This window comes from Pleurodeles waltl, chromosome 5, assembly GCF_031143425.1.
Source record: "Pleurodeles waltl isolate 20211129_DDA chromosome 5, aPleWal1.hap1.20221129, whole genome shotgun sequence".
In the NCBI taxonomy this organism is placed as follows: domain Eukaryota; kingdom Metazoa; phylum Chordata; class Amphibia; order Caudata; family Salamandridae; genus Pleurodeles; species Pleurodeles waltl.
In genome coordinates, this window is record NC_090444.1 from 1,348,314,494 (window position 1) to 1,348,326,689 (window position 12,196).

General features: G+C 44.5%; 1 protein-coding gene across 2 annotated transcripts in view; it reads left to right on the plus strand.

Annotated features, from left to right (window-relative positions):
- The window catches only part of PGM3 (phosphoglucomutase 3), a 328,635-nt gene that overhangs the window by 238,029 nt on the left and 78,410 nt on the right, over positions 1–12,196 (plus strand). For both annotated transcript variants that reach the window (XM_069235611.1, XM_069235610.1), the window contains one exon: positions 10,723–10,845. In XM_069235611.1, coding sequence (XP_069091712.1) covers positions 10,723–10,845 — 123 coding nt within the window. The remainder of the gene's footprint in view (positions 1–10,722; positions 10,846–12,196) is intronic.

Consider the following 12,196-nt stretch of genomic DNA (forward strand, 5'->3'; position numbering starts at 1 on the left):
ATGGAGAGACACAACACCAACGGTGCCCTGGATGTTGGACACACCAAGACTTCGCCACTTGAGCACGCTTATGTTGGGTCACTTGAACGGAGAGAGACACAAAGGCTTTGGGTTTAAAGGCTACATGCCCATCCTGCACCAGTACCTTCGGGACCGTGGTGACATGATAGGTCGCTGGCAATGTCTACGAAGAGGAGATGTAAGTACGACCTATGGGTGACTGGTCGTATTTCAGTCAAACAGTGGACACTTATAGTTCATTTTTCCACACCTACAAAATATCTACTGGGTGGGGAGGAGGGAGTTGCAGATCCCATGGATGCTCATAGACGATTTGCTGACATCTGGGACCGGCTGGACCATCTCATGAGATGGGACTACCGACAGAGACTGCACAAAAAAGAGGATCGGTCAGGTCTCATGTTGGTTTGGCTCCTGTAGCAGGAAAGAACCGCCCCACCCCGACACCCATGATCCTGTCCGTGGCCAAGGCGGATTGGCAGGTGGTTGTGGGCCAAGCTGAAGTCAACCTTGCTCTGAGAGAACATTTGGCACAGGAATGCACAACATCCCAGGATATACGAAGTGGCAGTGTTTCTCAACGGGATTGCGATTTCCCCCATCTGCCAGCAGAGTGTAGGGAAGAGATTGAGGGAGAAATCCAACTACTTAAGCTTCTAGAGGCCCACAGAGATATGGCTAATGAGAAATGCCTATAGATGTTAAACTTCTTGCAAACGTCCTGGTGACCCGACTGTGTCAGCTGGTCACCCAGCTGGTGTATACTGATCAGTATGGGTTTATGCCAGGCAGAGGCACCCATATGAATTAGCGGAGGCTCTCACATGTCCTACACGCCACTAGATCTGCAAGAGATTAAGCTGCACTGGTAGCTTTAGATATAAAAAAGCATTTATCACTATCTCCTGGACATTCTTATGGGAGGTGCTTGGGAGAATGGGAATTGGTCCACTATACTTGGCCTGGGTCTGCCTATTATACAAAGAACCCAGGGTGCACTGGCCAAGTGATAATAGAGGCCTTCAACATCAGGAAGGGTGCCCAACAGAGTTGCCCCTGTCCCTGCTCCTCTTTGCGTTTGTCATGGAGCCCCTGATGGTTCATCTGATGGACAAACTTTGCGGATTCAGGTAGGAGACACGAACCACGTCATGTCCATGTACGCAGACTCTCCTCTGTGTGTCTGATCCTGTACAATCTGTCACACAGCTACTGCAAGATGTGTTGTTTCCTATGCTATCCTTGGCCCTATCACCAGCAGCAGACCTCCCAGTAGTGGGACTCCCCTAGGAAACTAAACATCTCTGTTTTTAAGTGACTCACCATGAGCGCATGCTTGAACATGGGGGAATTGTGGATGTCCTCACTCACTCCGCGATGTTTTGAAAGTCCCTACTTTTGTCTGTTATGGGAAGGGTGGCTCTTAACAAATGATACTGCTGCCTAGGTGCCTGTATGTCATGCAGAGTTCTTTTCCTATTCTGCCATCTGTGCTGTTTGAGCGACTCGATGGTCATTTGTCTTGCTGATCTGGGCAGACAAACATAATAGGGTTATACTGGAGGTCCTGAAATTGCACCTGGAGAACTGAGGCCTGGGACTCCCAGACCTCCAGCTACATTATTTAGCAGGATTGCTTCAGTTAGCTATGCCCGTCTTCGGTGGGAGGAAGATCTCGCGATACTACGCTCACGTATAGGGTGTGGAGGCAAGCCGGGGCACAGGTGCAGGAGACCACTAGCAATGCCAGATTTTAACTGACACAATTCTATGATCTCCGTAGAACATACTTGACCCCACAGAGACTTAGCAGGATCTACTCCACGCGTTCCGCTGGATCTGTACTTTGTGGTGACTCCCCTGCTGACTTTATCCATGTCACGTGTAAAACCCAAGTGGGGAAAATCTTTTTAATGGATGATTGTGAATTATCTAAGGAAGTAAATGTATTAATGAACTTTCCCAAGGCTCTCCAAAGATTCCCCCTTGAGCATCTGCCCCTGCTTCAGAATCTGCTATGTCCCTGAGTTTAGGTTCCACTTTTATTAGCATTTATTTATTTATTATTATTATTTATAAGACAGGCGACACTCGGTCGATAACACAATTGCGTTGCCCAGGAAAATTAGTGCGTTGTGCCCAACCTGAAAGTATGTCTGGGAAAATTAAGGAGCTGGTGGTTTTTGGCGTCCTCGGCCATGTCCAGGATCTTAATTAAGAGGCCGAGGATGTCCAGTAGCTTGCCCTGGCATGCCTGCCAGGACCCATCAATACCCTTTTTTGGGCCTTTATGAATTTTTGGAGGAAGGTGATCCTTTTAGAATCTAACTCGGTGTGAGGGCAACGTTGTCAGGTAGGGAAGGATGCGGGTACTCAGTCCCGTAACTGTTTAAGGGCTGTTTCCCCATCAGTTTCCAGATGCGATCTGCCACACTGTTTGCCACTTTATCAGATCAGGGCCATTTGGAAGACCTAGGATGAGGTTCAGCATGTCGGACCCCTCGGTGAGAGTATCAGAAAAAAGGGGTTGGGAAGAAGAAGCCAAGGACTTGAAGGACCATCATCTTCATCGGGTTCATTGTGTGAATGAGAGCCCTTATGGTCAGGGGAAGTCGGAGGAGGATGCTTTGAAAATAAACTAGAGGGATCCCAAGTAGGAGAAAGCCCTGCGTGGGACTGGAAGAACTATTTTATGCGGACAAAGGCGTCATGATCAAGCCCTGCATCGCAGCAGTGTTTCACAGGAGCTGCATCATCTGCAGATGGTTGGGTATCTTCTGGGGGCAGGGGGTTTGACATGGGGGCCGGGGCAAAAGTTATCTTCGCACACTCATGCATGATTTGTTGAGAGCTGTTTTTTTTTAGAGGGCCGATGGCCTCAGCCACTGCTCTATATATAGACACATCTACAGCGTCATAGAACTCATCATCCTCAGTAACCTCCATCTCTCAGCAAGTATAATGTGGTATAACTATAATCACAGAGGTAGGTATTGAGCAATGCTTTGTTCGTGGGTAGAGAAAAAGAAGAGGGGGGGGATATACCCCTGTATAATGTATGGGCAATACCCTTCAAATGGGGGGGGGGGCGGGCTAGGTGTCAGCCTATATATGGCGGGGGCAAGCTGCACAGTTATAGGGTCTTGGTCAGGGACACTTCACCCCTGGTGCCTTAAATGTACATAAATATATGGGGTCACCACCGGGGAGTGTGTCCCCGCTGGCCAGGGTGGCCTTTGTAAATACAGACCCAGATTGGGTATGTGAAAGGAAAAAAAAACAACCCTGCTTTGAAGCCAGGTATCAGTAATGATAATTTTGAGCCCCAGCAGGCTGTACAAGCTTCACAGTTATAGGACTTCGCTCTTCAGGCAGGCAGGCTACACAGCTTGTAACTTCGCTTCCGATCTGAAGGGAATCGAAGTTGTGCACGTTAGCAAAATTAGCATGTCTCTTGCAGGCCACCTAGCAGTGGGAAGGCCACAGTGCGGCAGGAGCATAACCAACAGAAACAAGCAATTGCAATGCAATAGGTCTTGCATTTTCTTGAGTTGGAGCTGTTGGTAAATGCATAACTGGAATTTTTTGCCACATAAATTGGTCAATCATGCCGCATAATGTGGTCCTCTCTGTCACATAATTCTAGTGGCCCTGCATATAACTAAAGCCCTTCCATTTACCTTCTTCCTCTATCTGCAGCAAAAATTAATGAATTTTGCCATTATTTATTATATATTTTTTTATGTTATTATATATAAGACCCCTCAGATTAAGTTTTTAGACTAATTATTAATGTAGGAACATAGTATATTAACATACTTACTGCTGAAAATGAAAAGACATGGTGCACAATAAAAATGAAAACATGACCAAATAGAAACCCTAATACTTCAGCCCATCTACCACATAAATCGCAAATATTGTCTCCCTATTTCATCACACTAACACTAGCTGCAAACAGGGACGCCCCTGTTCCATAGAAGAGGGGCCAAAATAATGGTTAGTTATGTGATAGTCCTACTTTGAAGCTCAGTGCTTAAAATAGCAGAATTAAAATAAGCACGACTTGGGATGATAACTCCACAAGGACTCATAATTGGCTACAAAATTACATCTTGTAAAAGCAAGACAAGCACCTCTATTTCCTATGAATAACGCCATTGTGAATGGTGACAAATCAACTGTGACTCATATTTGAACACGAAGATTTACAAAAAATAGTGGCAACTATGCAAAATCTGAAGGAATCACATTTTACACACTGATCAGCTTCGAGAAAAAGAGTTGCAATTTTTTGCATACAAAGTGAAATGTACGTTTTCAAGTAACAGATTAAAGCAAAGTTTGTTCTCACTTGTTCCTACGTTCAGGATGCCCTGTGGAAAACAAATGTAAATAAATATTGATTACAAAGTTAAAGTACAAAAAAAAAAAACGAGTAGCATGCTCGTATTTTGGGTTTGTTTCCACCGTTCCAAAAGCAGACAGGTAAGCACTTAATAAAAACAAGCATTACAAATGTTAATTGAGAAGAACACTGCTCTTTGCACTCGGTACAATCCAGCTATGAAAGTCGAACAAACAAGTAAATGGTGAAAGCTGAAGAGCGCTGTGAGCAGTGATATATGGGCCTGCAGCAGCAGTTAATTAAGCAGATGTTATCAGTTGTCTGCTGGTTCATGTTACAGCACAGGAGCAGAAGACTTGTGTTTAGGAAGAACACTGCTCTTTACTCTCTGTGACAGTGCTCCATGAAAGTAGAACAAACAAGTACATGTTCAAAGCTGCAGTGTGCAGTTTATCCACCCCTCCAAGAGGACTCTTGCTAGCATGTTCCCTGTGCAATGCAGTTACTCTTCCAGGCTCCTGATCGAGTAAAAGTGAGCGGCTGTGAGCAGTGGGATATGGGGCCGACAGCAGCAGAGTTAATTGAGCTGCTTTAATCAGAGGTCGTCTCGCTCGTGTTAGAGCACCAAAACAATAATACAAACAAGCATTTGAACCACAATGGGTCTCATGTTCGCTCAAGTTTGAGCTATTAGCATTTTCTTGCCACACAAACTGAAAATAAAAAGTAAAACAGTTTACATAAGCGGCCAGTTCAAAGTTCAGCTGTGAGCTCGCAGAGACAGACAAAAGGAACAAGCATTTGAAATGCAAGAACAGAAAATGTGCAATGGAGAGTAAGGAATGGAATAAACAAAGTCATACATGACTGCAGATGAAAATAAGTAATAGACTTGAGCCCTGTTAACAGAAACAGACTTGAGCCACTGAAACATCCAGCTTTCTGGTCAAATGCTATTAGCCTTTGAAAAAAGTAATCCCTAAGCACAGGCTACATAGGCTCAAGTGGAAGGGTACAAGTACTAGGGCCATGCTCCAGGGGAGTGTACATCTGTGGAAAAGGTGGGACAAAGAGCAAGGATTGACCATTAGCAAGCAAGGATTTTTTAAGGACACTGAAACAAACCAGTGAAAAAGCAGAGACCCCACAAAGAAGTTTAGAAGTATATACTAAAGTATATGCAAGAGGTCTCGAATGCTAGACCTAAAAACAGCCACGAAGGAGCAGGATCGTTCTCGCGGATGGAAATATAAAGCAATATCAATAAACGGAGAAAAAGTATATAAAAAACAATTGTATATAAACAACTAGCAATAATTAATAGCAATGATAATAATACAGGTAAAGAAGTGTGACTTATCTTGGCTGCGAGCAGCGAAGAAAGAGGATGAGGGGACACATGATGGACTATGTTATGGACTGCTGAGAGCGGATTGGCAATTCCACTGATCGCCTCCTTGCATTGGACGTTATTGTTTTTTCTTTACTGATTCCTAATTATTCATGGTAATAGTAGTTCTTATTACTGCAGTTGTGAAATGGCTGCTATTCAACAAAGTGAAGAAAGGATAGAATAATCCTCACCTCCAATCGTGATATAGAATCTTCCATCAACATGTAATAAGTATTATCCTATACCTAAGAGCACACACATTTGTGTGATTTTATGTGTGGTTACACTTTATGGATTTAATTAAGGACCCAGCAAATATAGATTAGGTTGATTTGGTCCTGATAAATTAAATTGCCATAGATCTGTAGAGGCTAATTGGGTGAGAAACATGTTGATTATTTAAAGTGAATATTGTGAAACATAGTTTCCTAATATATTCCTGTTTTATTTTTTAACCCTTAACAGGTACTTTCAAAATAAGTCCTTACAGAGGGGTATCTTAGTTCATTTTAAACTTATTCCTATCTATCTGCTTATTCAGTGAGCGATTAGTTTTTGGAGGATATCAAGTCCATTCCAATTCTGTACTTCAGAAAAAGATCTCTGGTAAACAGCGCATAATTAGGGGCCCATAGTGACTGCAGTGCCAGCCCAACGAGGAACTGGCTTGATGATAAGCATGCCACATACTGGTGGTGTACTCTGGTCAAGGGCTGGCTTGAGGGCCTCTCCTGACACTGCTTCCACTAACAGTAGATGTCTAGCTGGTTTAGACATAGCAGCACCTTCAGCTATTTCTAGTACCCAGACGAACACAATCACCCCTTTGTAATCAGGCATCAGTTTTTTTAAACACCTCTCACAGTATGTGATGTTTATGCATCAGGAGTACAGTAGTATGCTAACATTAGAATTAACAAACCTTGATTAGTTATAATATGGCATGCAGTCCCACCAGCGAAGCACATGCGGCGCTTTTACGGCCCACTTGTAATTGGATTGTTCTGACATGGATTCACAGTGTACCATTCATTCCAGGCTCCCTCCACCTCACTTCACAACACTAACCCCTGTATTTCTCCCATGGTCCCCACACTTTCTTCCATTTATTGGGGCAGCCCCTACCTTCATAAACCTTCTGTTCAGCACTCTGACACCAGTCCAGGTCTGACTCCCAATCTGCCTATTTCGGAGTATTTGTATTGTACCATGCTCTGGCTATGTTACATTTAGCTATCCCTGCGGCCAATCAAATCGGTATCTAGAATATCATCCTCTGTGTTGTTGAGCTTCTCATGATAGATTATTACCACTGGTGACTCAGCAACATGGAGCAACCAGATTTCGAAGGTTAACAAAGAGAGGCTTAGAACATTAGGTCCTGTACTTCCTTGTTATTCCAAACATTGGGACTAAAGGGGGGTGTAGGGGCACTCCATTAGGACTGTGCCACCTGACTCTCTAATTCAGTAGTTATCACCTGTATAATGCAGTGGTGTAGCTTGAGTGGGGTCTTTCCACTGTTTATACAGTGTCTCAGATGTTTTATGCACCTCTCACTTTCTGCACCTTTAAAGTTGCATGGTCATAGGCATCCAAAATAAATACCACTGGCGTTTTCCTCCTTTAAAGTGTTGCTGCCTACAGCAGTGCAGTGCACTCTTGGCCGTTTATGAGTAGTTAAGATGGTGGCTTCATAGTCCTCTATTGATGATCATTACTATGCGGCGCCAGGATGTGGCTGTCTGTCGCGGTCCAGCTCCCGCTTCCCTGCTTGTTTTAATGTTCTAAACTGGAAACCTTCCTTCATAACATTGTCCACAACCATAATCACAATATTTCCACCTTAGTCATAGGCTTGAATTATTTTCAACAAATCAGTTTTAAATTGTCTCAGTGCCTCCTATTCCTGACTTCTGAAGTCCTGATGACCGTTAGGAGTCCAAGTCCCATGTTTATTTCATGGAATACATCAGTTTTATTTCTAGGCTGTAACTGTGGGTAGAATTTGTTCCGATTCCTTAATCCACTTTTCTATGTGAAACTTATGTCGAAACCAGTAGTGTCTGTAGGAAGCTGGCTCTGTATGTACTTTACCAAAGTAAGGTATAGTGTACGCAGAGTTCAGTGGATCACCAGAGGCTTAACAGTAGATAATAACAATGCTCTCTTTTGTGGTAGTGTGGTTGAGCAATTACGCTTATAAGAGGGTAGTGCTAACCATTCCTTGTATACACACACACAGTCAAGAAATGAGGCACACATTCAATGACTAACTTGAGTCCAATGTTTATGTATCAAAAATATACTCTTACTTTATTTCTAGAACAAAAAGGATCTTTGTTCCAGGTAAGTACAGTTTCAAGAATGTAATACTTTCAAGTATCAAATGCACTTTGTGTAGAATTTATAGGTAAAACAGTTTTCAGTTAAGTAATACTTTTCAATTTCAAAAGTAGACACAGTGCAATTTCTCTTAGAAAGCAATGCAGTACGAGGAGAGAAAAAGTAACAAAACAATTTTCAGGTAAGTACTCGACTTACGATCCCAGTCTTAGGGGGTTAGGATGCCCACAGGGTAAAGTTTAGGAAGACACCAAGTGGGCACCACCAGCAGCAATGGGCCGGCTGGGTGCAGAGGTCAAAGTTTGTGTCGGTCACCCAATGGAATCCTATGGCGACTGAGGGCACTTAGAAAGAAAGTTTGCAGGAAAGTATCAGTGACTTCAGGGCACACACCTGGGGGGGGTTTAGATCAGCACCAGGGGGAGCCCCAGGTCCGCCCAAACACGCACCCTCAATGGTACAGGGGCAGGGTGCAAACACAGCATCGGGAGCCCAATGGTTTTCAATGGCGGAACTCTGGGACTGGGGGGGTCACAAAGATGCTGCAGGCTTGGTCAAGGGAGTCGGCTGAAGAAGACCCAAGGCTGGACAGGTAAGTAGAAAGCTCACTAGATGTTGCTGGACTGTTGGTTGGATTCCCCAAGGCCAGGGGGCTGCGGGTGCTGGAGTACCTTTAGGCATCTGGAAATCTTCACTGGAGCCGGTCACTGTCAGGGGAGTCCTCTGGATTTAGGCTTCAGGCGTCGTCGTATGGGTCAGGGGAGTCAACCCAGGGTAGACCCGGGGGCCGGACTCACCTGGGGACCTTCTCTGGACCGGTGGGCCACCTGGACTCGGGCCATGGGCGTCGGGTGCAGAGTAGGCAGGACTTGTGGATCTAGGAGGGTCTGGACTCCTTCTTGGAGGTTTCGGTATGAACAGGGCCACTGTCCTCAGGAAATCTTGATTCTGTGGTAGACAGTCAGTCCTCTGGGGGTTTGTAGAGGTCACTGGTTGCGCATGATGCGTCGCCTTTTTGTAGTAGGAGTCTTGAAGCTATAGACAGGCCAGTAGGGCTGGGGCCAAGTCAGTTATCGTCTGGAGTCTTCTCTGCTGGTGTGGCTCTTTAGTCTTTCTTTTCAGGTAACCAGGAATCTGAAGAGCAGGATTCAGGAGTGCCCCTAAATAACTGGATTTAGGTGAGTGGCAGAGGGCAGTAGCCAATGGCTAGTGACCTGAGAGTGGATACACACTTCATTTGCCCACTCGCTTTGGGGAGGAGGACACATTCCTAAGTCTATCAGCTATCACCCTCCAAAACGAGATGGAGGATTCTGCCTGGAGGGGTTTACCTCATTTCTGGGCACCCTCGGGGTAGTCCCAGCTGGGGTGGACACTCCTCCTGGTGTTCACTAATTTTCCCTCCGGACCTACTGCCAAAAGTGGGGCCTGGTCCGAGGGGCAGGCTTCTTCCCTAGCTGGAGAGCCCTGAGGCAGCAACACAAGAGGCAGGAGCCTTTGAGGCTCACTGCCAAGTGCTTCTGTTTATGCAGGGGGAGGTGTGAAGCACCTCCACCCAGAGCAGGCTTTGTCCCTGACTTCTGAGAGCACAAAGGTTCTCACTCCAAGGGGTCAGAAACTCGTCTGGTAGTGGCTGGCTGACATAGACCAATCAGCCACACACTAGTGAGTTGGGTGAATTTCAGGGGCCATTTCTAAGATGCCCTCTGTGTGTATTGTACAATATATCCAGCACTGACATCAGTGTAGGTTTATTGAGCTGAGAGGTTTGATACCAAACTTCCCAGCATTCAGTGAAGCCATCATGGAGCTGTGGAGTTTGTAATGACACACTCCCAGCCCATGTACTCAATATGGCTACACTGCACTTACAGGATCTAAGAATGGACTTACACTGTAGGGGCATATTGCTCATGCATCTATGCCCTCACCTGTGGTATAGTGCACCCTGCCTTAGGGCTATAAGGCCTGCTAAAGGGGTAACTTACTTATGCCACAAGCAGTGGTTTGTGGGCATGGCACACTGAGGGGAGTGCCATGTCGACTTTACCTTTTTCTCCCCACCAACACACACAATCTGCAATGGCAGTGTGCATGTGTCTGGTGAGGGTCCATCAGGGTGGCACAATACATGCTGCAGCCCTTAGGGACCTTCCCTGGCCACAGGGCCCTTGGTACCACTGGAACCTTTTACATGGGCCTTAGCTGTGTGCCAGGGGTGTGCCAATTGTGGAAGGAATGGTACAGTTTAGGGAAAGAACACAAGTTCTGGGGCCTAGTTAGCAGAGTCCCAGCACGCGTTCAGTCAAGTTAGCATCAGATATCAGGCAAAAAGTAGGGGGTAACCATGCCAAAAGGGGCACATTCTTACAGTGTCCATATACATTTGTCACAATTCCCCCTTCCTAATGCTTATTGTCTACACGTGCATATACAAATAATTATATTATTTTAGTGAGAATAAATGTTTCCAAATTAAACATGCAATTTATTTGATATAATTTTAGAATATTGGGTATCAGAAAGCGTGTTTGTTTTATTAAATTGCTTGCAGTTGCGCATACTACCTACTTAAACACGCAGTGCAGACTTACTATTTTCTTTCCTTTTTCAGACTGTAGGGGATGCCATTTCAGACATGCTGCTAATTGAAGCAATCTTGCTCTTGAAGAATCTAACTGTACAGCAGTGGGATGCGATCTACACTGACCTGCCAAATAGGCAACTAAAAGTTAAGGTTTGTATTCGAACAGATCTTTTTATCTGATCAGAAAATGTTAACCTCAGTTTGATAGGGAGAAAGCAACATGAGTTAGAGCATCTCAGTATTACTCAGTACTGTAACAGTGCGCCAAACAATTGGTCACGTTGTAGTTGTTTTACATGTTGAAGTTGTAAATGGTATTTGAGAATTAGAAATAGCATACATCATCAGGATACATAATACTATTTATTGAATTAATGTTTCTACCTCTAGGCTTCTCTGTCGCAGTCCTTCTTAAACAACAACGCAGCTGCTCTCACATCGCTCTTCTCCAGTGGCAAACACAACAACACAAATTCATGAACGTCTATTGAACAAAACGCCAGGGGTAGCTGAAGAGACATCTCACGCCCTTGACCTTAAATTCCACTCACACGTTTACATGCACATTCCCACTTACAGCCTCACGTAAGCACACACTGACTCGCAAGCACGCACACAACATGCGTTTAGAAGCATTTTTTGCTTACCTCACTAGCTAGGGAACCTCATGTTCCAGCTAATTATGCTTCTTTTTTATTTCACTAACAGTGAATAATGAAACCAAATTCACTATTCGTGTAATAAAAACATTGAGCCAAAACAAAGAAATTGGAGCCCCAGCTGACTTGCTCGAGGATGAGCTGCCACTGTGCTATTGGCACAGTTTTTGCCACCCCTGAGGCCAGGGGTCTCAAAGGCAAAGCTAGGGGTCGCAAGGGGCAAGCCGGGGTCGTACCTGCAACCCCCTGGCAGCCCCCATCAATGACGTCCATGCACAGATTGGGCTTGCTTTATTGAAACTCTTTCCATCCATCCTTATAAAAGTAAATATATTGAAAATACAAAGAGAATACGAGTGGGTAAATGTGGCTTTTAGTTTACCTATTTTTATATGCCATTTTATATATTTATTGTCGTCATATAAACATTTTAAACGGAGATGCTGTAAGAATATTTTCAACAATTGGACAGGTATGGATGGGCTAACATATTACAAAACAAATGGCCATAAGCCGTAGTGCGTAGTCGCTCCTGTTTGTAAGTGGCCGGTAAACAGATAAATGGGCATGATATACTGGCAGCATTCTTCATATTTACAACTAAAGAGCATTTGGCGTAGACCAAGTTAAGGCAGTGTCAAATGATGATAACTCTGTTCGCTCTAACATCAGGTGATAGATGCTTCAGGGCTTCTTGCGTGTTGTGTTTGCTTGAATTACAGGTGATAGTTCTACTGGAAGAGCCACAAGTATGAAATGATTGACATTTGACCGTGACGCATAGAGATTTTGGTGGTGATACAACATTTTCATTGTTAAATCTTAGGTTATGTGTGGGGTTG